This window comes from Zosterops lateralis, assembly GCF_965231275.1.
Source record: "Zosterops lateralis genome assembly, chromosome: 1".
NCBI lineage: Eukaryota > Metazoa > Chordata > Aves > Passeriformes > Zosteropidae > Zosterops > Zosterops lateralis.
The window spans coordinates 103,831,392-103,858,343 of NC_139762.1; the positions used below are offsets into that span (position 1 = coordinate 103,831,392).

The following is a 26,952-nucleotide window of genomic DNA, read 5'->3' on the forward strand; positions in this document are numbered from 1 at the left end:
CTCTTATTGCTTCCACATTTCCCCCTTCCTTACCCTACACTCCTCCATTTGGACTTTTCTGGAGACTCTTGTTTATCTTTGAATCTTGTTTATCTTAGCACAGGAGGGTGCTAAAGATTAGTAGGGTAGAGAGACTCTACCAGCATCACAAGCTTATTCCAGGAACAGTTAAGAGGAAAAAGTCAAGACCCTTTTGGCTTTGAGCAGTGCGAGGCAAGTACAGCACTCTGCTAGCACTGTGTCTGGCCTCCCTATGTATTGTTTCCAGAGAAAGGAGGACAAGAATGGTCAGATCTTGTACAGTTCAGATGCTCTGACATGGACTCCTAGAAGGGCTCAGTTCTGGAGGTAGATATAATCTCCATCCAGGGACCAACTGGATAAATCAGTCTTGGTCTGACCACCCACTTTCAAAGGCACATTTTCCTTTCAAGCTCTGCATGACAACAAACTGCCTTTGGCATCCAAAGGCTGTCCACTTGGAATGTACTTAAAAACTTCAAAACTGTGGTTAAAATGCCAGTGAAGGACATGTTTAGTTGCAAACTTGTACATGTCTGTGCAACACCAGACTGCAACAGCAACACACCGTAACTCACTAACTGATCTCACCAGTCCCATTTTTGCTGTGCTGCTGCAGCAGTTTGACTCCACCAGCTGTGCTGTATGCCTCAGGTCAGTTCAGGTATGGATGAGGCAAGATGAAGTTGCTACATGAGTTGCTGAAGGCAAGCTCTCTATAAGCTATTTATCTGCCAAAATTACCACTGGCAACAGAAGCAGGCTCAGCTTCAGCATGTGAGGCCTCTCACATGTGACCCAGCTCTCAGTGTGCTTCCACTTCAGCAGTTCTGCTTTGACTTCCCCTTAGCTCTGGTATGCATTACCAAATCTACTCTCATGACTGCTTCTGCCAGAAGTCCTTAGTATTAAGAGGATTTCTAACCATCCTTTCTCACTTTTTACAGGACAGTCTCTGTCCTAGAATTGCCCCAGGACTGCTGAAGAAAAGAAACTCTTGAGCAACTTGTAGAATGGCCTCCTCCATTGTTTCAGAATAATTCTTTTGCATTCCTCAGGCTGTCATGAATCTTCCTCTTGCTCAACCAGCCCTTCCAGTCTGAGCAGAGCTGGACCTTTGATCTGTATCTTCCGAATCAGTTAGCTTAGGTTAATATTATACCACCACACAGAAGCATGCAGGTGCTACGAGACCCTTAGTTACAATGACAGGCTCTTGGAAGTAAGACAGTCCATCCTTCCCTTTTCTTATAAGGCACTCTTTAGCTACTAATTTTATGACATTGCCATTTCATTTCTCTATTATATTTTGTTTATAAGAACATACTAAAAGCAGGAGCTGTATTTAATATGAAACATTTGTTTTCACAAGCTGTTTACTGGGGAAAGTTAACTTTTAATTTTTTGGGATCATTCCCATTTTCCATTAAACAAAGAAGCAGCAACTTTTAATTTAATAACTCAGTTTTTAATTCAGTAACTTTTTAATCTACCTTTTTTTTTTTTTTTGGTGTAAAATGATGAATCAGAGGTTGCTGCAGTTAGTTGGTTCGTCATTCTTTGAAACATTAAAGTACACTGGGGGAAAATAATTTTTCTGTTCTTGAAATCATCCTTGACTGCAATATTTGCTGCATGATATAGTTTAATTAATTTACCAAAGTTACAGGATGAGGGATAAAGAGGGAGTGAATACTAAGAAATGAGAGCCCACTAAATGTCTTTTAACTAGAAAGTAACATAGATTTTCTAAAAAGGGTGAGTACTTTATGATTTAGGTAAAGGTTCTTGGGCTGTATTATTAGATAAAAAAAAATTATAATTTGTTCCTAGGTAAGACTGCGAAACACATAGTTCTTTCTGCTGTTGTATAAAATATTTTCAGTTTTTTGAAGGAAGGTCTTAGTGGCCCATTTCTCTTGCAAAATTCACTTGTGCTTGATGGTGTGCATATAAACAGGGCCTAAATAGTGTAGTCATAAAAAGCCAGGCTACTACAAAATAATAACCCCAAAGTAACGAGTGGAGATTTCTTTAGAGCCCTCATAAATACTGAGTCCTAGAAAAGCTCTCAAGAGTTGTAAGAATCCATTAACATATTTGTAAAATTTGTGGAATTTATGTATTTACAAATTGAAAGTGCTGGGGGTTTTTGCCTCTATTAACTGAAAATTTTCCTTAGTTTCATATACAGGCTGATTTAAAATAAAATTGCAAACAATTAGTTTACATGCATAGCTTTTTAAAGTCAATTTCCTTTGCTAGAGCTAGGACTGCTCTGCTCTTAGAACCATTTCACAGCAAAGACATGCCACAGAGGCAGAGATAGGGGATAGGAGCAGCTAAAACACATCCAGCCAACACAGTAGTTCTCTTGGAATTCTTCCACTGTCACAGTGGGTGTGGAAGAGCTTGTCTATGGAAATATAGAATAAGAGAACTATATCTATGCATGTACATATATAACTTGGCATGTGCATGCACATACACATGTCCATACATTTATGAACCTGAAATGATGCTTGTTCCTGTGGGGAGATGATCTGGTGTGGCAGGAATGTCAAAATCCCTGGATACACCCTGTCCAGTCACAGGCAGAAAGGGAAGCAAACAGCTGCTTTTTACTGATACTGGCACTGCTACCATCAGTAAGATATGTTCTAGTTCTTATATAATAAGCAAAATGACTTTTAAAAAAGAAAGATTAGAAGTGATTTGGGCATCTCCTATGGTGTACTGCATTGTGGCAGGTCAAAAGGAATTTAATGCAGATCTGGTCTGTGATGGTTGCCTATTCTTGCTGTGTGATCATGAAATGCAACTTTAATGGCTTTTGTTTCCTAAATATTAAAAAAAACCCCTAAACTGAACATTCTGGGAGCAGAATTTATTGGGAAAAAACGTTGGTACATGAAGCAGATAATGTTTTAATGATAGTTCCTTAATAATGCCTTATTAAATATCAACAAAATGACACTACCACAACCCCAGCAATATACTATCATCATCAAAGTCTTTGGAACAGCTGATACCTTTGCTGTTAAACAGCAAGCAACTTACCGCTCTCTTTTCCCATTATGATCAACTGAAGTATTAACTTAGCTGAAATGGAGTTCAGGATAGCAATATAAAGCTAACTTAATCAAGTATGCACCTACTCTGGTGGCTTCAGCAGAAAACTTTCAGTAATTACACTGCCACAGTCTCACAATGCTCAATGGACATTTGGAACGCCTGTGTTTTTCATCCAGGCTACTGCTGCAGCAGTAACATAGCAACATCCTGCAGTGGTTCCCTGCCTCCCTTTTGCTCCCCTGGGCATCATCCTTTCCTCCTTCCCTCTCACTGCTCTTTCCCTGAACTGCAGCTCTGGCTGACAAGGGGACTTTGGCCCTGGAGGAGGCAGAGGAAGTCCCAGATGAGATACATGGCTAGAGAAGTACTGGTGATACTGGGATTGTAGAGATGTAGAGCCAGGGCCATGATGCTGACGGTGGGGCTGTAAACCCCAAGTGTGGTTTGGCAGCAAGGACTTGAATCCAACCTACCCCACAGGGTTACATGGAGTATCCATCCCCTCACCTGACAGGCAGTCTCTGCATCCCTGGGTGCTGGTTGAAAACCAGGCCCAGACCAAAACCACAACCACTTTCTCCCAGTTTCCTGCATGGATTTCCAGCAGTCCCTCAATGAAACCAATGAGGACAACACAAGCTGCCCAGCATGGCTGAGGTCTCCACTGCTCTGTTACAGAGTAAAGAGCGGGTAAAGGAAAAAACTGACACTTACCTTCAGAGCTCTAATTTGTTGTCATGACCAAATTAGCTGCCCTCAACAGCTTTGCAAAGCCGTAACTTGCACTGTAACAACTTCCCATCACTCTGCTGGAAAATCCTGAAAGATCCTGGTGAAATTTCCTGAAATCTCTGATAGCTATTGCACAATGCTGGAAACCATCCTTAATTTTCTGTTTGCCTCTTCCACCAGGGAGATAAATCACATGATGCTAGTAGTGCCTACACTGACTACCAAAGGCAAGGGATGAATTCCAAAAGGAAACATTTCTGCTGGAATACATATTTAATCCAATAAGACTCAAGGTTAACCAGAGGCTGCAGGCTGAGGCTAGGCAGAGGAATTTAAATTAATTTAAAAGAAGTACTATCTTGGTGTGGTGGGACAAATCATTACGTGGCAAACCCTTCATGATGTCTGATTCAAGTCTTGATGTCTAAATTTAGAGAGAATAAACAGGAAAAGGACTGAGGTAGGGCTAGCTTAGTTTCTTGCTGGTGTTACATGCTATACTTGAATATATTTGTTTTCTTTAAGAGTAGGACAATTTGATGTTTAACCCATCTTTAAAACATGAAGCTCTGGAAAACCTTCAACCATAAATTACACTGCTTTATTTCTCCTTAGTTTGGAGAAATTTCATTTTATTAGAACTGTCACAGAAATGTGCACCAGTGATCAGCATTCCAAAACTTCTAACAGGAGGCCACCATACCTTTTAAAGTCCTTTTTCAGAAAATGAGTATGTATATAAAATGCTCGTTGCTGAGAGTACAGATCAGTAGACTGGTGTCAACCTTTGCTCCTAGGCAGAAATTCTTTGAGGCAGATGTGAACCCACACATCCACACCCCTGAACACTGTCTCAGGGCTTCAACTAATAGTTTTATACTTTTCAAGTTTAGTTTCCTACTCTTGCCCTATCTTTTTCTTTCAATCAAGTCTGTTTCCAGCTGCTTGCTCTGACCCTGGCTGAAATTTCATCTTTAATCATGTATGATCCTTTTCTGCCCCGTTCATCACTAAAATCTTTACAATGTAGATCACTAAAGGTGACCTTTGACTGTCTTCCTCAAGACAGTTTGGGATGCTTTTTAAATTAAAATCTCATTTCATTACACAATTTATTCAACACAAGTGATTGTATTGTCAGTGCTTTGTACTGAAGCAGTTTTATTGAAAAGATCATTTTTTTCATAAATAAAAAAGAATATATTTTAAACTTTTTTTCCACACATGAACATAAAAACTCTGAAAGCTTTTAGAAATGAAAATAACTATACAAAAATTGGGCTATCAATGTTACTTAAAACTTTTGTTCCTACTAACTGAAATACATTTATATCTTCTAGTAGTATAAAAATCTTCAGAGTAATGGTAATACCACATGAGTATTTCCTTTAACTGAATGTATTCACATATTCAATACACAGCTTTTCCCAGCAAGTCTGATCAGTCTATGCCTTTCTTTTTCGTGGAGTTCCATTAAGTTCTGTGGAAGCCATTTGCAGCACTTGCTGTTGCTGCTGCTTTGCAGGAGATGAGATCCAATCTTCTGAGCTAAACAAAACACAGCATAGTGGCTTATAAACAAAGCTTTTCTTTTATACATATATATGTATGTAATATATATTTATAGCATAGAGCTCCCACAAGTATAAACAATATAAACCTCATATTTGTACACAGCTTCTTATTATTCTATTTATTTTGTTAAAATGAAGAATAGCATCAGGCTAATATTGATAATTTAACTATATAACCACTTTAGTTCTACATGAAGATAAAAATTGAAATACTTACAAGTATAAAAAATAAAGAGACAGTAATATAGTGAACACTTGTTCTGAGATTCACAGAACACTGCTACTGGGTAAGATTTAAATAATCTCAGAAAAATGACCATAGTTCAACAAAGAGAATGATGTAGTCATGAGGAGAGACATGAGAAATGGCAAAGTCAGTTTCATGTCACTTTAAAGATACAGACATACAGATTTCCCAAATTTTTGTCTATGTGTGTGTTCAAATACTCATCAGCAAAGAGGGAATGAGAACAGATACATGGATAAAGAGATAATTGTGTTAAACACTTTATCACCAGTTCACCTCAGACAGTTACTTAGAAAAAATAGCATAAGAATGATTCTATTCTGTAAGAACAATTATTTCTGTGTTCATCTATCCAGCTTTTGACAGCAGACCTTAAGGGTTTACAGACCAAGCCATCTCAAATAGTTCTGGGTGTAACAGTATGGAATATACCAGAAAATATGGGGGAATATGATGCACAAAAGATACCAATCAATCAGTTCTTAAAGAGAAACAGAATTAGAATTAGTAAGCAAATCTTTATATGAGGCTTAAATAGCAGCAGAAACATTAAAGAAATTAAAAATTATATTGAAAATCAGCTTTATGCAAACTCTGTTAATTGTTACTTATTGAATACAAATATGAATTAAAAATATGCAGAATAAACCATTTTTGTTTTGAATTCAGATTATGGGAAAATAATGACTAGATTCAGAAAGTACTTACCTATACAATTTTTTTGCTGTGTCTCTTCGTATTCTTTTGGGAGGAATGGGGGTGTCAGATATATCTAACATTATAGGCTGAAGCAATGATTCAGCACCTTTATCTGATAAAGCAGGAGTCATACCTATGAAAAAGTTACAAGTAAGAACCAAAACCAGAAAAATTAAACCTGCTGGTTATAAATGGGCCCTATAACAATAGAGTTAAACCTTTGAAGTAGGACTTTAGAAATGTCATAAATTTTATAGTTACCTTATATCTGAAACAGAGTTCAAAGATGGCAGTAAAAACTATTTGCTTTCTTTATAACTGTCGCAGAGTAAATGTTGATTTTTTAAATATTATTTGATATTGACATAAAACCCCTTGTAACTTAGAAAGATAATCCTTGCAGACTTCAGGGTGTTTCTTTTTATAGCACAATGTTTTGATTGTGTTTCCTTAGCAAAAGCAATTCAGATCTTTACTCCACAGTCATTTCAAAAAGCCTGCCAATGTTCTGTAGCACAGGGCCAGCCACACTAATAGTTATATAATCTCTTATTAGTGAGATCATAGTTTCATGTTCACAAGACACAGACTGACCACATTCTTATTATCTGAACACAATACAGGGCAGTGCTGCTCTAGGCAATATCCACATATCATACTACTATGCACAGTTTTTCTATTCTTTCCTTCAAATGTGACATCTCTAAGCTATTAGTCAATGTTCACAATTTTCATTCATAGTTTGAACTTCTTGGTTTGTAAGAGCAGAATACATCTGGTTGCAGTTAACTGTTCTCCCCCTATAGGACACCAAAATTATAATACAATAACCTACCCAATTTTTGTTTTACTAGTTTGAGGTTTTTCTCTTGTTCAGCAAGTTCCTGTTTTTTCTTTTGCATTTCTGGAGTGTTCAGTGATTGCAAATGTAAATCAAGGTCCTTATTCGCATCATCAAGTTTAATCACTGCTGCACGGTATTGCTGAAGAAGATCTAATTGAGGAATAAAATGATAAGCCGTGAAACAATAAGTAAATTACCATTTTCATTTAGAATGCTACCAATACAACCTAGGCAATGTATAAATCCACAAGAAAACATATCTTTCAAAACCACTAAAAAACCATCCAAAATTGTAGTGGATTGGTAGCTGTTCTTAAAATGACTAAAAAAAAAATAACATCCAATATTTTGACTCTTCTTTTCGAGTCCACATCTTAGATGACAGTGAAGTACCTGCAAGCTCTGAAAATTATGTGGGAAACTGGTATCACTATACACATCTTGTTTCCTGTGTGCTCCAAGTGAAATTCTCTACCTCTGGTGACATTAAGTGCTTGTAGCATGTTGTGTTTTCAGTGCTACAAAGCAGAAGCTTGTATTACTGACTTGGATTGTATTCCACCTTGTGGACCAAGTGAACATTTACTGAGTTTCACTCTGTCCCACTATGGAAACCTAATCAAGTAGACTCAGATAAACAAAGGTGTATTTTGTTGACAATCCTTTTTCTCTTTAAACATATGAGACAAAATTTTTTTCCACATCCAGGCCTTGAATAAATATGTCAAGTAATAAAGGAAGGGTTCAAGGACATTAGCCTGGATTCTTTCATTTTACTTGGAGGTATGAGGTATCTTGCACAAAGCTTAACTGAACACTAAATGATCTTAGGTTTGTCATGTGCTGAAAGCTCTCACACATTGAGCTGCTGCAGAGTAATGAAAGGCACTGCAAACTCTTTGTACAGCTTATTTTACAAGTACCTTGCCAGTGTAGTAACACATTAATAAACTTTTATCCTATGAACACTGAAAAAGAGCATATCAGAACTAATGCTAAGTGTAAAATTAAGTTCAAAACAAGCCCTGTGTAATGACATGCGTGTAATGTCATTATTTTCCTTTAAATGTTTAATATCTATCTAAGTGAAATTAAAACATACCCTTTTCTGATATCATGATTGCTCTGGTACTAAATTATAGAAAAATTCAATTTATTCTGTATTGGGTAATAATTGAGTTCAACAATTGAAAACATGATGATAGACAAAGTGTGATTAACCCAGTGTATTTTAGTCTGTGACTGACATGCTTACTGTGTTTTTCCTACAGGTAATATATTTTCTACTAAAATGCCAAGAAAAGATCTTTTTAGTCCTTATATTTTCTCCCTACTCAATTGGTCAGTGCTAAGTAGTTTGCTCATATATATGGCTACTTCAATAGGTACGTGTGTTCACTCCCCACACCTCTCCATTGCACTGTCAGGGATAAACTTCATGTCCTTTCTTCTTAAAATTAACTATTTAAGAACAATCCTGTTTGTAAGTAAGACTTTTCAGCATTTTACCCATCAGTCAAGTCAGTTGTTACATGTCACAAACTGCATCTTCTAACTTAATTTCTATCCTTTATTCTGAAATGAAGAATCCAAGCACATGAAGAATGGAAGTGACCCCACAGGAAATAGGGTAGCTTATGAGATATTCTCTCTTGAGAACACTGAAGAATTTTTCTACTGCTGTTTCACAGAGATCACTTGCACATAAGAAATTCTAAATTGATAATGGTGTTTCCAGAGTAGAAAGACCTAAAACTTGTTTTTCAGTGATTCTGGAATTCAATCAGCTCCAGCTTCTCATGCCAGCTGTTTGAGTGATTATTACTGCTTATACTCCTTTCATAAGACTAAGAGAAAATTATTATAATTATTATTTTATTTCAGGAAATGTAATAGCTATAAGCTTTTAAGAAAAAGCAAATTTATAAACAGAACACTGTACAGCTCCTACTTTTTAAAATAACTTTATGCTAAATTGAAGTTTTCCTTTCTGAATTGCATCAGAGAATTAAAAACATAGACAAGCAATATAATTTTGTAAATTTTGTATTTTTATGACTTCATTAACCCACCTATCTGTGCAGAGAAAGTAGAGTAAAGTTTTGGCATTGGTGCTCCAAATACCATTCCTCTGAGTTTGTCCATTGGAGGAGCTTTATTCTGCAGGCCTCCAAATTTTCCATTGCTGCGAATCCTGTCTCCTTCCCTAGTCAGTAAGGTAGGGCACTGTGTAAATTTTACAACCTGCACAGGTATAAAAGTTGATAATTAATTGGTAACTCCACAGAAAATTTAAGTTTTCGGCAATGCTGTCATGAACCTTTGTATTTTCCAGCTGCAATGCAACTTTGTTCTCAAATGAAAACATATTTTATAACATTATGTCATGACTTTGCTTTCAATCAATAGAATGCATATATTAAAATTAAGCAGTATTGTCAGTAATTACAAAGACCAATGTTTTGGTTTTGTGTTCTCACATTTCACCGGAACTCTGAAGGCAGAATTTTAGATCTACACCCAGAAAAAGATGACTATCAACATATATTAGGAAGCAGTGGCAATCAGTACAGTTCTACATTCTTTTGCTCAGTCATTATTTTAATTCTAGCAAACTCATAAGCTGAAAGGAAAAGTGCCCAGTGTCACAACTTCCTCAGAGACTCCTCCCTGCTAAAACATGTACCATTAAACCTATATAAAAACGGGTCCAAAGAGATCTAGTAAGTTTCACATCAAGTTTTTAGTTAAGTGGACCTGAAATTTCATCATGTTCCTTAGACTCCTGTGTTTTTATTACACACAGAGTGACTAGAAAAGTCAGAAGAACTTGTGTTTAACACTAACAGCAAAACCGAAGATGCTTATTTATCTTTGGAAACATGGTCCCATGCGCCATGGCAACATGCACATAATGGAATTTGTTGAATGGAGGTAATTTTGTCAGTGCCAATAATAGAGATTCCATTCACTGTTAAGTGTTTTGAGACCCACAGACGGTAAGCACACTTACAGCTAACACAGCATTAAACTTGGCAATTACTCTAAGTTTATAATATATTAAATATGTAGCTCTGCAATGTATCTGTATTATAAAATTTAAAGAAAAATGGAAATATACCTCTTTTCTGTAGTGGTTGGCAGCATCCAAGTTATCTATAATGATAGTATCACCCAAGAGCATACCAAACACTGAAAAATAGAAATTTTTGAGCTATGAAATTTCTCTGGAGCAAAATAACTTGAGTTTTGAAAAGTCAGTTCTGAGGCATCATTATTACATCTTCTAAGAAAAGTGCAAGGGAAATAGCATGTAAATAATTTTTTGTTTCAACAAAATTCTCTTGAGATTGAGATAGATATGCAATCCTCTGCTTTCATCAGAGAATTCATAAAGAAAAAAAGTATGTTTAACTGCCTTTGGCATAACTGAACGTATTTCCCAATAAAATACTCTCTTGGCATTTATCAAGACACACATAATAAAATCCCAAGTTTCATGAAATTATATAAATGAAAACTTTTTAAAAATCTTCCTGGAATGTTGAATTTTGTTCTTAGTTTCTTAATGTTTCTTCATATTCAATGAATATGAAGGTTTATCAATGAAGGTTTAGCAAAGAAAAAGACATTCACAGGCCAATGATCCAACTGAGACTCTCCTGCTAATAAAAGTCTGTTCCATACAAAATCTAAAAATGTAGTCATGCATGAGATATGTCAAGCAACGTGGTTTTTCAATTCCTCAAGGGGCATGAAGAAGAATTTATAGTTAAAAGTCTGTCAAGATCAAACTTTCTGAAAATGTATAGGATTAAAAATTGCTCTTTATTAACCAGTAGAGAGGAATACTTCAATAGTGGGAAGTCATGAAATAAAATGCAAAACATACTGAAGTAACTGCAGACTCCAGCTCTCCATTTAAAGGAGCAGATCTACTTAATTTAAAAAAAGTATAAGAAAAGGTAGGGATTTCTACATTGTTAGAAAGAGCGAGAGGAGGATCTTTTCCTTAACTGAAATCTACATAAAAATGGAAAGATTTCTTACACCTATTAAACTGTTTAAGCATAACATACACAGTCATGTACAGTTCAGTCTGCATGTACTAAAATATATGCATTATACATTTTTGAGAGGAACAGAACTGGAAATAAAGCCTAATGAAAGGGATAACTTCTGCGATATGACATTATAAAATTAGTCTTGTGGTAGTCAGTTCCTGCTTTAAAGAGCTTGGGAATAAGGTAATGCTGCAGGAATTTAAAAAAGAAAAAACCTGTCATACATCTAAGTAGAGAAAAGGCAACTAAGATAACAAGCCAAAGAAAGTGGTCACTGTTGAAATTTTTATCATTTTTGTTTAAAAATAATTAATGCTAATGCCCTCTTATTTTTACCAACAGAACTCAGGAGGAATGTACACTGGTATTTGCAAACATATCAGTGAAGATTATTGAATGGATTATAATTTGTAATGTTTCTGTATTTAAGTTTTTAGAAAAGAGAAGTTACTAATGATCTAAAGATTTCTTTCTCATCATTTACCTGTTTGACAGTGCTCTATGTTATCTGGAAATGTCAGCAGTTCTCTGGCAAATACAGGATTTCCAACAGGTCTGAAGAAGGTTCTTCCATTTCTCAAGTGAGGTAAAGGTCTGGTTAAAGAAAGGGAAGAGTGAGGGAGAAGAGAAGAAGAAAGCAATTTGTCTTTATTCTAGTCAGGAATCTCCAACTGAATTGAATGCATCTTAGCACTTCCACATTAAGTAAATGATCCCACCATTATCTGAAATTCCAGTTATATTAAAGATGTTTCAGTGAATTGTTATGAGCCATGATTTCCAAAAAATGCATATGATTAATTTATGGACATTAGCTGGGATTTCAGCTAACATTTCAAGTGACATTACTACTGCTATAATAATGAACCCAGAAATTTGATACTTCAAGTCTTTAATTGAAGTTTCAAAGTCAAATTAGACAAGAAAAAAGAGTTAAAGAAGTATGTAATACAAATGCAGAACTTTCATTATTTTTTTCTCTACCTGCTCCAATCTGGAAGTGTCTTCTTGTAAATAGAATCAAGGGGTAACACTTGCTGTCGACCTTGAGTTTCATCAAAGATAGAACGAGCAGCTTCTGTGGTCAGTGTGACCACACAGTCCATGTCACTTGCCAGGTGCCAAGAGATGACTTTTGCTGCTTCATTATCCTCGATTTGAGCTAAATGTGCAATCTGTACCACAGAAGTTACAATAGTCAAAATAGAAACCAAGACCACGTCCCCTTTTCATAGTAATCACAATAACCCTGCAACTTCAGACAGACATTTAATTCCCCTGTTGATGGCTCTGTTAGAGGAACTGGTCATTGGATAATTTTTCATCATTACAGCTTTCTGGAACAACAGAGCTCATTAGAAGGCTCCCTGTGAGAAAACTCACCTTGCCTAGAATATTCTGGTTGCCTTTTGGATAGTTTGGGAGGGTACAAGTTCTCCTTGGCTGCTTCATTACTCCTTCTTGTTCCAACATCTTTTGTTTTAGAAGAGAATCCACATACTGAAGCTGAGAATGAAAATTTAAAATCAGCAAGCATGTACCATTGGACTGACCAGCAGAAGCAGTTATCTGTCATCAATTAACTTTCTAACAATAAACATTCAATAATCTGAAACAGACTTTTAATGTGTAAGAGACCACTGTGCACAATCCCAGAGAAGAGCAAAGGGAAAGCTCACTGCAATTGTGACCAAACTTTTAATTACTCCTCTTTTTCCTTTTTTAATTTTTAAGGATTTCAAGGAGCATTTCACAAAGAACTATCAGTGCTTTATTAGAGATAAAAGTGAAGAAAGTTTAAAACAGCAGGAAGAGACAATCATGAATGTACAAAAAGAAACCACTTCAGAAAGAGAGTATGTCCAGGCTTGAAAAATTTAGCCAGCAGGGGGAACTTCAGTACTGTGACTGAAATTTAATTCTATTTATTTGTGATTAATGAATATAACTTGGTCTTATTTGATATAAAGATAGTTGCTTAAACAGGTGGGTTTTCCCCCCCAGATGTTAGTAGTTTGAAAATCTTTAAAAAGTTTCTTTAAAATATAATTGGATCTTTAAGGGAAATTATCAATTGCCCTTACAGGTACAGGTACATCGCCCTGAATATTTCCAAACTTATTTTCACATGAACTTTGGTGATAACATATACAATTCTCTGATTCTCTGGAAAAAAGTGCTTTCCTTTGGCTTACTTATGCCAGAATACATCCAATATATACTGACCAGCCTCCAAAAACTTATTTTAACATCTAGCAGTACCAGTAACACTGATAACCTTAGCAGAAAGGTTACCAGTGATAACTATTTTCATGCAGAAACATGACCAGAAGAAAAACAACACAAGGATATAAAAGAGAAAGTTTTCGTTAGTTCTTTAGCAGTTTGACTTTGATCCACGAATTTTCCCACAGTTTAAATTTTCACTGTCTTGGTAACAGATGTGATTCAGCAATATTAGTATTGATATATTATTGATATCAATTTCAGAGATGTTAATGGAGTTTAGTAAGAACTAAGTCATACTATGTTTGTCTGTGGTAATTCAATTTGGTGCTTTTTCAGTTCATTCTTCAGGACAGCTTCTCTTGTTTCAGCTTCTCTAACCTGACCTGTAACAAAATCAAAAGAGAGAGCGGAAATGATAGAAAGCAATGGAACACTTACAGAATTTCTTACAACTTTTCAGAATTACGCGAGCTGCAACAGACTCTATCTAGTGTTAATTTTGGCACAGAATATCAGAATTCTTCCACAAAGATCTTGCAATTTTGTCCAGTTTCTAAACAATTTCAGCAGATGCCACGACTTCAGCTTCAAGAAGCAAAGGGGCCTAGACCGTATGTCAGTCTGAGAACGTCAGCTGGTTTTAGTTTTCATGCTCAATTATCATTGTAAATGGTTCTCCAACAGGTGAAATGGCAAGACAGAAGAGTGGTGGCTGGCAGTACCTTCTTTTGTCTGCTATATAGGACACACTTTCTGGACACTATTTCCTCAGTTCTCATATCTGAACTAATTTAAAAAACAAATGAGTAAACAAATGAGAGTTGCTTTCCACTCTCTATTCAAAACACGTTTATATTTGAAAATGTTACTTAAGAATAAAGTGTAATGCTGTACTCTAACTTACTCTCTACAGATACGCATATATGAAACAAAAATTTTATGCCTGGAATTCAGGATTTTCTACACACGCTGGAAATATGCCGTATTAAAATTACAAGAAAGAGCAGCATCTTCTATGCCAGTCTACTTTATTTACACTTGGAGATTATTTAAAATAAAAATCCAAAATGCAATTACTGAAACAAACCTTTTAATCAACAGGCAGGATCATTCAAACAAGCAAACAAAAAAACAAACCCCAAAGAAAACATTTCCTTCATTTCTCCCATTCCCATAAACCAGCACCATCACACTACTCTGCAGTTTAGCAGAACTTCATAAAGGATTACATTTGCTGAAGAACATAAACAATGACACAACACTTCTGAATAATGTACACAGTGAGGTCAAAGGAGGGGGAAAAGTAACATTTTGAAATAGTAACAATTTGAAATTGAAAAAAGCAACAATTTGAAATTGACAACTAACTTTTTTTTTTAAAGAGGATTATCTGTAGTTCATTCTCCTCAAGTTGTTTTTAGGCAACTGTTGAATTTCCAGATGTATGAGCATGCAAAAATAGGAGTAAAAGGCAGTCATGGATAAAAAGAACACCAACTTCAATGTTTCTTTTCTCCTTTTGATAATTCTGACATAAGACATTTTACCTTCAAATCAAGACCCTTTATAGGTACATGCATCCAAGCAACTAGATGCTTCCCTGCAAGATATACACCCCTTCTGCTACCCTCTAATTACTGTCTCTCAAGATTTCAACAATGATTTTTCACCTCTTCTCTATATTCTCAAAATTATTATAAGACAGAAGTTTAATTCACAGAAAAATTATTTACATATTTGACTGAACTTACATTTAATTTCAGCTATGAGCTGATTTGTAGTATCAAACATCTTTTTGTAAAGATCTATGGACTTAGATAATTGGTCTTTTTCCCTGGTCAGTGTTGCCATCAGCTGCTGCTTCTTGGAATCTAAGAAATAAGCATATACAGTTTCAGAAAAAAATATAGTAACATACTTAATTGGTTTAAGCATTAGCAAAAAATCTACTAAGCTACTACATAGTTCTGAAAACATATTATGGAACTAAAAATAGCTGATTCAAAGGAAAAGCAAGTATTTTAGAGCACTTGAAACATACCATTGTAGAACATAAATGACAGACAATAGGGTTCCAAAGATTTTTTCAAAGCTGGCAGATGTGGCTCAAAGACAAGAATATATTCAGTGCTATCTCTTCCAGGACTGTCTTCAGCCAGCACTAAATTCTATGAAAATAAATAAACTTAAGTTTATGCCCATGCTTGAGGCTACACACAAAACAAACATTCTTCAGATGCTAAATCTTGTAAGCTATGTAACACGTGGTATCTATACAGAATTACTACAGTTTTAAGTATTGGCTTGGAAATGTCTCTTATAACAATTAAACAAAAGTAAAATAAAAAGATATAGCTATTTTATTACTTAAGAATTAAGATTGTAATTTTACCTGTTTTAAAAAGTCTTATTATTTTTGATTATGCATTTTATTTCAGAGACACATGCTCAGAAAAAATATCCTCTGCACTGTCTCATAAGCAAAGATGTCTTCAGGTGTACTTCATTCAGTATGTGAAATGCAAACAGATCATTAAAAAGGAAGACCCAATGCATAAATTCAGAGAAGGAAAAACAAACTATTCCCAGTGCTTAGTTAAAGTTACTGCTGTTACCATGGAAGTAGACAGCAGATCCCAAATGAATGAACAATATATGTCCAAACACTATCATAAACATTTAACTTCTTATCAATTCCTTATTGAAAAGACATACTAAATCCTTTGCCTTTCTTTATTAACATGAGAAATATTATAAAACCATAAAGGTAAACAGAAATAAAATTAGTAAAGGTATTATCTAAATGTGCTGTTACTTTGGGAAAGGTATCATGCATAAAATGAATAATGCTTATAATAAAACTCATACTGTTTCCACCTTTAACATGTAGAAATTGCTACTCAACTGGCCAAATCAAGAGAGAGGTGGTTGCAGCCTAAAAGAAGAGATAGATATATAACCTTCAAAGATAGGCTTCATGGCTTTCAAAAATATTGCAGCTATATATTTTATCAGGAGAAGTCCGTAGTGGAAATACTTTTTCCTTAGAAAATATATGCTAACAAAAATCTAAACATTTTTCTTCATTAAACAAGTTTAGTATTCCTGAATTTTAAACATGTCAAAGTATCACTTTCATTATTCATGCTAATTGCACAAAACTGTCTTTATAAACAAGATGGAACAATTTCAAAATACTTGAAAAACGTGAGTATGTCCTTCCCCTCCCCATTACAAGTCGTATGAAAAGGACAGTGCATCACAACTAACAAATCCTTGTCACATGGGTTTTGTGAGTAGTCTGAAGTCAGTGAACTCAGTATAAACCAGATGCCTGAAAACTGCCTGAAGAGGGGAAGAGATATTGGGTTCACTGAAACACAGTTAGTTCCCATGGATGACTGGGGAACACAAGTTACTACCAAAAGCACCAGGATCTCCTTAGATTGTAGTCAAAAAAGGAAGAAACATGCAAGACCCCCCATCCCCCACCAAATCAGGAATACTTAAGAAGAAAAAAAACCCCGAAAGGCGGGAGGAGGGCAAAACAAGCCACACAAGGCAAACAGACAACCCTCCAAACCACAAGACTCAGCACACTCCCCTCCATTACACAGCTTTGTCACTGATGGAAGACTGGAGAATATAGGTAACAATTATGCAATAGCAGGTTACTACTACATGGAGATAAACAAAAAAAATTATTTCTGTATTAGTAAGGAGTCTTAGAAATTATCCAGTAATTTAATCTGACCTGTCACAGACCATATATGAGGTTATTATTACCCATATAAAGGTGTTCAATTTACATCTTGTTACCACAAGTATAAATGCAAGATTTGCTGAGTGTTTTGTTAGATCAGTGGTTTTAGCTGATCCTATAGCTATGCTTTTGCACCTTTTCTTAACCCCATCTGCCTGGGGAAAAATGTGCTCCCAAACCAGTTAATTTATTACTCCTGAAACATGGTAGGGAAACCAGAGAAACCCAAGAGTGTAAATCAATCGATATATTAATTTTATCTGACACCTCTATTCAGTCCCTGCATTTTATTTTACTCGCTTGTTTTTCATACATATTTTGTCAGGTTTCTCTATGGACTAGAGTAGAGCAGAATTTGGCAAATTAGTAACATTTAGCCATGTTAACTAGATGTTTCTGTCCTTGAATGTTATTGACAGAAAATAACTTATGCTGTGTCATTCAGTTCCACATATGTAGCTCCATAAAAGGAGTCAATATACTGAATAAAATATATTATGAAGAATGTTCTATATATGATCTGTAGATTTTAGGATTCTATTTGGGTCTTATGGTGGCAATTTCCAAGATATATTTGGAGAATTTGTTTTGATTGCTATGCAGTGTCTGTCTCCACCAGGCACACACACTGACGCTGGTCTGTCATAAAGCTGCCTCCAAAGAGCGAGTTAGAAAAGGTGGCTGAGAAAATTAAGAAGTTGGTCCTTAAGAAGTTGGATCCTCCTTTGGTACATCTTCTAACTGTTTGAAGACTTCTGTAGATGTCAGACTTTTAAAATATGTGACTGCCAAATGAAGTAGGGGTATAATTTTGCTCTGCCATTCTTATATGATATTTCAAGTTGAAAACAAAAATCAATATACAACTGTTTCACCACAGGAAAACAACTGACTGAACTTCTGTGTAGGCTTTTAAGAGAGAGATTGTGACCATTCCACTCAGAAGAAACTCCACATTCCACTGGATTTTCTTTGGTGTGTTTTGAATAGTTCCTGGTTTGTGCATGTGCACATTTTACATTGTGTCTTTGTATCATATTTTATAGCAACTGTGACAGATGGCACTTACATGTTTTAAAAATTCCATCTGTGTTTGTTGAAGAAAAAGCAACTGCAGTGTGACTACAATATGCAGTACTTTCAGAATATGAATGATGCCAGAGATTCAAACCAAAATAAGGAAAACATTTTTAACAGCCCTGTGCATTAATGAGTGAAAGCATAAAGAGAAATGGTAGTTTTATCTTCTTCAAATGAGAGAAGCATGCCTTTCTACAATTTATATACAGGCCCACTACTTAGACAAAATGTAAAGAGAGCCTGGCAAAATTTAATTATAAATATATTAAGAAGTCAGTCTAAATGATCTTAGGATATTACTACAGCCTGAGAGTATTATAAATAAAAATGTAAAATACCAGTAATATTAATGGTTTCACTACAAATTGGTTAAGTGTTATTCACATGTGAAATTCAAATGAAGAAAATATTTTTCCTGGATCTTCCTGAATGTCCTGAATGGTCCCCAACTGAGTACCTGTACACCTCTCTCACTTGGCAAGGATAAACAGTTTAAAGAACGTCCTTCTCTCAGGTTTTCTGAAAATCAGCAACCAAACAGAGAAGAAATAATTTATCTATTTCTAAGGGAAAGCTACAATATAAACCAAATCCCCATAGAACACAGTGAGGTGTAAGAAAACTTTAAAACTGCAGGAAAATAAACCTCATTAGATACACTGTTCATGGAGCTGTATATTTCAGTCACACTTACAATTTCAGCTGATCCACCCTCCAGTGGAAACTCTACTGTACTGACTTTCCCCTGAAACTGTGGGATCTCTATATCTTCTTCATTTGGGCTTTTAATTTTTGCTATTATCCTACCAACTAGATTAAGTCCAGTGTGGTTGTTGTATTCATCCTGTAAGTAAAAAAGAGATTAAAGTTAGTTTGGGACTGAACTAAATAATCCACTTTTGTACTGCCCTGGGTTTATATGGCAAGGTGCTAGCAGTCTCTGCAGAGGGGATCTGCAGAGGCAGCCACTGTGAGGAGAGGCTGGACATGGCCATGCTCCAACTGATCAACTGCAGGGACAGCTGAGCCCCTCAGCCAAAATGGTGTTTTCTTTATATTTAAGAATGAGCAAAAATGCACAGGCAGGTGAGAATGGGGGAAAAAAAAGAGAAAACAGCAGAAGGTGAAGGAAGGAACAGTGGGAAGAGCTGCTCCAGGTATGAGAGCAGAAAATTCCCCTGCAGCTCACAGGGGAACTGCACTGGAGCAGGTACTTCCCTGTAGCCCATGAAGGACCAAGGTGGAGCACAGACCTGCATGGAAGCCCATGGAGGTCCCCATGCTAAACCAGCTCAATAATTCCTGGACTCCAGCCTGTGGCAAGGGCTCACAACTGGAGCAGTTTGTGAAGGACTGTGGCCCATGAAGGGATGGACCTTCACTGAACAGGGAAACTGTGAGGAAACAGCATTGGCAGGAAAGAGATGAGGAGCTGTGTTTAGTTGACTGTGACCCCCATTTCTCACCCCCCTGCACTGCCTGGGGAAGGGTACCAGGGATCTGGAACAAAGCTGAGCCTAGGAAAGGGTGAGGCAGAAAGCGCTGCTTTAGTTTTTTTGTCTTTGTTTCTTATTACAAGAATCTTTTTTAACTGGTGATTAAATTATTTTTCCACAACCTGAGTCTGCTTTGCTATTGTGGTAGCTGGTAAGTAATATCCTTTTATACCTGTGAACACACGAAGTTCAAGAAACCTTATTTTATGTAATATAGGATTTCTAAGAGAAACTGTCCCTGGAAAGAAAAATCATGGAGAGAAACATCCACTGTACATGATGTAAGTGTTTTCCCACTAGAATCTATTCTTGAAACAATTTTTTCTTGTAACATGGATTTCAATTGAGATACCTGACAGCAAGGACCAAACATTTCAGTTTTGTAATCTGTATGTAAATGAAACAAGATGGACCTGTCATATGCTGAAAAATTACTGATTAACATCTTTTTTTATGAAGTGAATCTACAAAAAAACAGTAGCAATGCCTTACAGCAAAATTCAACATAGTTTTAGCAGTCTTCTGTAGTTCCCTAATTATGATTTTGTATGGAAGTATAGTTACCATTAAATGGAGGTATAAATCCTTGACCAGTGTACGGCTGGTAAGAGCTCGAACATTGGAAACTGCTGGAGTAGCTGGTAAAGAATCAGGTAACAAGCGTACAGGGTCATTAGGTACAACTTCAACTATAATCTAGCAGAAAAAGGAGGAAGAATAAAATAAAATAAAATAAAGACTGGTATAATTAACTGCAAATTACAAACCTACACACTCGGGTTGCTCAAAAAACACTGAAACAAATGTATGTGAAATTTATGGACAGACCTGAAATAAATTAGCACAACCATAAGCAATTCTGCTGGGTTGCAAATTATGCACCTCTGTTATACTGTCAAATTGCTGGTTATAGAAGTTAATAAAAACATATTTTGGTAATCAACAGTTTGAAATCAGTAACTTTCAAAAATAAAAAAATAATTTTTTTCAAAACTTGGGAGTGAAAGTATTTGTATTCTGAACCTACAAAGTGTCATAACACTGCACCCAAATGATTCTGTATTACATGTTCTTGGCTACCTGCAATTGATTAGAGATTCAAACCTGTTCACTGTTGAGCATATTTGTCTTATCCATTGCAAAGGTAAACTGGATAATGTAAGTGCCCTCTCTCTCCGGAACCACTTTATCCCTAAAAAAAACCAAAAATAAAACCCAAGCAAACATGAGTCAATACTGAAGTCACAAGTATGTAAGTACTCTAGCATTTCAAACTCTGAGTTGTCTTCCAAACTAGTGAGAAAGCCCTACTAAGACATAGTACTCCTCCTTCAGCAAGAAGGCCAGCAAAGTTCCTCAAGAATTAGAGTAAGGCTTTTGGAAAGTTGAATGAGGAATGTCTCCTCCTAGAGTTTGTTTCTTTTAGATGACAGGAAGTTTGTCATGGCCCGATGGTTCAGAAATCTGCAAGTCTACATCATTTAATTTCCTATTCAGAATTTTCATAAACCTACCGAAACAAAATGTAGAAATGTCTAGATCTGGAACAAACACCATTTCTCTCCAAATTTAATAAAATTTTCATAAAATCAGAGTAGCTAATTCCTTCCTTAGTCAGATTGTACAAAGCTTGGTAACTTGGACCAGCGGTCAAGGTTGAGTACAGTGAGAGAAAAAGAGTTTTCATTCTACCTTCCAGCATTCTGTAGTGCAGACTACTGGCAAAGATCCCCTACCATCAAAACACGAAGAAAAGCCCAGACACCTGCAGTTCTGCTGCTATAATTTCACCCAGCAGGGAAGGCCACATGGCATCCAGAGGACCTCCGCAGTGTTTAGCAAGGAACAGCAGTGACTTACAAATGTTTACAAACTTTTGAGGAGATGCAAACAGCCAAGATTCAGGTATTTCTCCAAGGATGACATGTGGCACTCTTGAATTAATGAAATTCTTGTTTTCAACATACACCATTTTAACTTTTTGTCAACATTAAGCAATTTATTTCTTCTGCTTTTGTTTGGGAAGGAGTAATATGCAAAATTCCCTGGAATGCTTAACTTGGAAAAAACAAAATCCCAAAGATTTAATATTTCTACAACAGGCCATGACTTTACCTTTTTTTTAGATTTCACATACAGAAGTAACAATTCTTTTCTGCATTTTACTTAGTTTAAGATTGACAGTAGCATCTGCCTTGTCAGGAGACATTAAAACACTAATTAGTAAATAATCAGCTAAGGATCTCATGGCTGGACAGACACAGGCTTTAGAAAAAAAAGAAACTACACAATTGCTGTGGAAGTTGTTTAAGACTGCATAACAGCATCCGTGTTACTGACTGGCAATAAATTGATTAAAACCATCTGAGAGTGTGCCACCAACAGGAAAGCTCGAGAGAAAGTCACTTGGCAGACAGTGATGCCACAGACACTGGCAGCAACAAGTAAAATGTACTTTTCTACAAGGGCTGCTAACAGGCACTGTCTACTCTCCTTTCAGATTTTTCAACCAGGTTGGGAGTTTTAATTCTGGACGTATGTGGACAACTAGTAAACTACAGGTACCTATGTCAAGAAAAGCCTACTCCCGGGAGGCAAAAACTTGAATTCACAGCCAGTACCATAACTATTTAGCTAATCCCATAGATTGTCTACTAGAAATAGATGTAGAAAGAATGTGGCAGTCAGGCACCAGCTTATGATGAGCTCTGGTTCTGCCACTGTTCATCTAAGACACTATTTCTGAATAAGTAGCCCAAGGAATGATTATTAAACTGACAGGACCAAGGTCATAGTTCAGGATTGATGCACATCTAGAGAAGGCAGTAAAAGAGTTAAGTCTGCTTTGTCCAGCCTGCAATTCTACAGTAGTTCAAGCAATATTGAAAAGAATTAGAGAATACTACCATGTAAGTTACAAGCTGATGATGTAGTTCCCTCATTACTAGAATTCCTCAAAATGTATTCTAATATATTATCTTAGACTCTTTTCTTTTCTACTCTCAGATTATACAAATGTCAAAAGTATCTAGGAAAAAATTTAATCTTCCTTTCAATGCATCTTGCTAGTACCTTTTCTGTATCATACTAATTCTGTGATGGACTATTATTACCAAAACAAAACTCGTCTTTCTATTTCATACTACGTATTTTGTATAATAAGTTCCACGAATAATTACAGAATAAATGCTCTTATACCTGAAGTAGAAGAAGCCATCTTCCTTGTCATCCTTCACTTTACTACAGCTAAATGTTGTAACCTGTAAAGGAAGATGCAAAAAATTTAATGCAATATACTGAAAGGACTTAACTTGTAATATGCTACCAAGACTTAATGATTTGCAGTATTGATAGCCCACAGTGAGATGGCCTATATTTTAGACACTAAATCCATGTTCTTAATTCTCACAGTCTTTTCTATGCAAAATTCAACGTGGCTACTTCTAATACTCTCCCTGCTATGAGTTAGCTTCTGCAGACCAACAACATTTTTGTCATTACTGTAGTATTGATGCTTGACCAGTCTGACAACTTGTAGCAGGACAGACACTGATAAACACATAGGGTTGATCTGCAATATTTGTTACTTAAAATCTTGAATAGGATGAGGATCTCAGTCAAATGAAAGACAGCTTCTACTTTGTTTGTCCTATCCTGCATTTTCATACCCATTTTGAAAATGTATTTTGATGACTTACATCAATTGGTGTCCTAACCCGGCTGCTCTGTGCTTCCCACATTTTCATAGAAATCCGTGCTGGATTAATGTTTTTAATAATGGTGCCATCTTCAGAAAGAACACTAACCATAAAATCTGTAGGATGAAAAACATGTTTGGAAGATTGTTTTTATTCAGAATTAAGAAGCTCAAAAAATGAATTTCTGTGTCTCCCTCATATTTAAGAGAAAAAAAGCTTACAAAATGAGCATTTCAAGAGCCAAAACCACTAAGAATTTCAAACCAGATATGAAAAGCCTTCTCTCCTTATCCCTGTAATTAGATCAGGTAACAGTCCAAACACCTATTTTATACAGTGATAGCTTTAAAAAAAAATCCTAAAATTTCAAGTCTGCCTTTCTCAAATTATTCCTATCAAAACAGCATGCCAGGCTGCTTCTTGCTCTCAGGAATGAGTACTATTATCTAGTTAATTAGGTGATTGCTTCCTTCAAGGACAGGAATTCCAAATCCCCCTCTTCCATCACAAATACTTCAGCCATTGAACTACTGGACAGAAAGGCACAGAAGCTGTAGAAAGACTGTACCAACATCACAACCATTTTCCCAAGGGATCAGATTATGAATCTGAAGCTGAGTTTTGCTGCTTCTTACAGACTAGGATCACACAGTTGTATCTATTAGAAATAGACTATAGGGAGACATTTCACTCTGTTGACTGGTTCTGCAGTCAAAGTACTTGCCATTTTATATCCCAATGTGAAAAATTTCATTTTTCCTGTATGTCCCATAGAAAATGCAGTGATCTGAAGGAAATGGAATCCAAACTAGAACAAAGCTACCCTTCTTCTAGTTCAAAATGTGAACAAAGCACATGGATTTAATGCATGTAAATGAACTTGCACTGCTCACGCAGGACTAAATTTTGCACTTTAAGGAAGAACTATGCTTTGATGTGCATGAAAAATCCAGGCCTGACCCCCTCCAAGATTACACTGCCTCCCCTCAGGTATACCTGAGATGACCAATAAATCAAATAATTAGGATGTTTATGTATTTTATTTATTTAATAATATGAGACTGTTAATACAGACTTTATTATCTCATTTCATTTAAAATTTTAATGTCATAAATACTATATTAATTATATTGTCCTGAAGAAGCTGTTTAATTATCTTCTTAACTCAAAACCTGATTGATTTACACTACACACTACATTAGAAAAAGGTCTGTTTGGCAGGGGGGTTGGAGGTAGATGATCTTTACAGGTCCCTTCCAACCAAAACCACTCTGTCATTCTATGATTTTTCTAGACAAAACTGAAGTACTAAAATAAAACAAAACTTCTGAATTTAATCAAGGTCATAACACCGTATGGAGTATTTTAAAAAACTGAAACCTCTTGCCATAAAAATGTTGGATTATCATGCTGTGACAGCCAAGACACAAACCCTTTTGTGAGAGAATACAGCAGGAAAAAATATTTTCTGTTGTCCTCCTGCTGATTATTTTTTGGTTTATCTTGGCTTGCAGTTGGCCTAGAACTTCATAGCTACGTCCTTTGTTACTATTCCACAGGAAGAGATGAGGGAAAACATACATGAACTAGCTCAGATCAAATTTTAGTAAGACAGAAAAGAGATTCTGTAGTTTTACCATTTATAGATGGATAAAAGGAGCAATTTGGAACAAGTAAATAAGAGGCCTTTTGAAATGCTTTCCAAAGATGACCTACATATCTCTTCTGTCCAAGTGTTACATCTCAGACAGAGCTATTACAAAGAATTAAGAAAACAGACTAGAAAAAGAAAAAAAATACAGTAGACAAACGACCAAAATAATTTTTCACACGTTTTCAAAGCTCTTCAGGAATTGGTTTCCACCAAAGATCCATATACTTACCAGGGAAGGTACTTCCTGCTGGAAAAGAAGGACTTCTGTCATATTTCACATTCAAGCAGACAGGTTTCTCAGGATCAGGCAGGACATTTATTGTGATTACAAGACAATCTAATATGGTTTTGTTGTATGAGGCTTTAAGCTGTAAAATGTGCTCTCCCCTGCAATATACAGAAATCATAAAAACAGATGTAAAATCTCTTCTGAAAAGACAATTTTCAACAGGCTTCAAGTCTGAATAACGTACATGAAAGCATGCTAAACAATATCTAGCAAAGTAGTAGTAAAGAGAAAAAAAATGGAACTGTTAATGCAATGTTAGACAAGTCACGAGTTTAAGTTATTCTTAAGATATTAACCTATTAATTTGTGTTAGTATTTCATTATTTTGATCATGTTTCATGGCCTGTAAGACACTAGCAACTCCAGCTTCAAGCAGCAGAAGACAGTAATGCAGAAAGCAATTAAAATGTTGAGGAGCAAATCCTCCATATTTGAATGCAGAGAACAAGCACTTCCTGCTAGTTTCAAAATAACCTAAAGCAAACCCTGTCTTGCTCAGAAAACTCAGGGATCCATGGAGTGGGTTGCAGAACTGTGAATATGAGGAAGATACAGAAATGATGAATTTGAAAATATGGGACGGAAGTGTGTAAGGGAAGCTATACATGAAGTGAGCATGAAGAAGTACAACATGAAGGAGCCACAGGACATAAATCTGCTGGAAATGAGACTTCAGCAGTTCAATTGCAAATAGGAGAATGAAATATATCTGTTTAAAATTCCTTTGGACACTCCACCTAATCCTTTAAAACAATGTCTAACATGCAAAAAAGTGAGATGTAAACCCTCTTAGAATGTGTTCCTACTTTAAAAAGAATAATGTCTGGAACTGGCCACCTAAAGACTGTACATTTCAAAACTTTAAAGTGGTTTATAATACCACTTGCATTTGGTGCAGGTTGACAATAAGATGAGGTTTACCATCACCAGAAAAAAAAACAGGATTCAGAAAATTACAGCAGCAGCTTCTCAGGAGATCAAAAAAAAAAACCAGCTACTAAATTTAATATAGTAAATCACTTAATTTTTTTAGCACTTACTATCTGGCTATCCACCTGCATATCAATAATAAATGTTTGATCTTAGCTTTAGATTAATACTTGGTAATACTTTATGAAATCCATCTGGTCTTCACTACTTACCTAGGTGCGTGAATAGTAAAAACTCCCAGGTTAGCTCTACCAGTGTCATCAGTTTTATGCTGCTGGTTTGAAGGAACAAGCTGTCAAAAAAAAAAAAAATCTTTCAATAATACAGAAATAGTATCAAGTTTTAGGATAAAATGTTTATCTCATTTGCCTGAATACTGTCTGCTGATTTCAGCTAAATTTTGTCACTGTAAATTAGGAAAAGATATACTGTTATGAAGACAATATTAAGGAAGAGGTTTCAAATTCTCTGCCAGTTTTTAAAAGCAATCATAGGAACTAGGATATTCTTCTTCTTCATTAATATATTCAAATATTTTATAAATGTTATTTTTTAAA

The 26,952-nt window shown here is 35.7% G+C and overlaps 1 protein-coding gene and 1 long non-coding RNA gene across 2 annotated transcripts in view; one reads left to right on the forward strand and one right to left on the reverse strand.

Annotated features, from left to right (window-relative positions):
• The first annotated feature begins 1,188 nt into the window (after positions 1–1,188).
• LOC310920984 lies at positions 1,189–12,828 on the forward strand. The gene is made up of 3 exons (XR_014592071.1): positions 1,189–1,243; positions 11,752–11,842; positions 12,742–12,828. It is a non-coding gene; the product is annotated as an uncharacterized lncRNA (long non-coding RNA).
• SMCHD1 (structural maintenance of chromosomes flexible hinge domain containing 1) overlaps positions 4,985–26,952 on the reverse strand; it is a gene marked incomplete at its 5' end in the record, with an annotated part of 66,633 nt that continues 44,665 nt past the window's right edge. The window contains 18 exons of the mRNA XM_083881028.1: positions 4,985–5,376; positions 6,358–6,481; positions 7,184–7,342; positions 9,265–9,436; positions 10,314–10,384; positions 11,741–11,850; positions 12,241–12,431; positions 12,640–12,762; positions 13,783–13,868; positions 15,237–15,356; positions 15,527–15,653; positions 19,023–19,172; positions 20,389–20,520; positions 20,929–21,016; positions 23,023–23,084; positions 23,523–23,638; positions 25,406–25,563; positions 26,608–26,687. Of these exons, the coding sequence (XP_083737154.1) occupies positions 5,274–5,376; positions 6,358–6,481; positions 7,184–7,342; positions 9,265–9,436; positions 10,314–10,384; positions 11,741–11,850; positions 12,241–12,431; positions 12,640–12,762; positions 13,783–13,868; positions 15,237–15,356; positions 15,527–15,653; positions 19,023–19,172; positions 20,389–20,520; positions 20,929–21,016; positions 23,023–23,084; positions 23,523–23,638; positions 25,406–25,563; positions 26,608–26,687 (2,172 nt within the window). The 3' untranslated portion in view covers positions 4,985–5,273. The remainder of the gene's footprint in view (positions 5,377–6,357; positions 6,482–7,183; positions 7,343–9,264; positions 9,437–10,313; positions 10,385–11,740; positions 11,851–12,240; positions 12,432–12,639; positions 12,763–13,782; positions 13,869–15,236; positions 15,357–15,526; positions 15,654–19,022; positions 19,173–20,388; positions 20,521–20,928; positions 21,017–23,022; positions 23,085–23,522; positions 23,639–25,405; positions 25,564–26,607; positions 26,688–26,952) is intronic.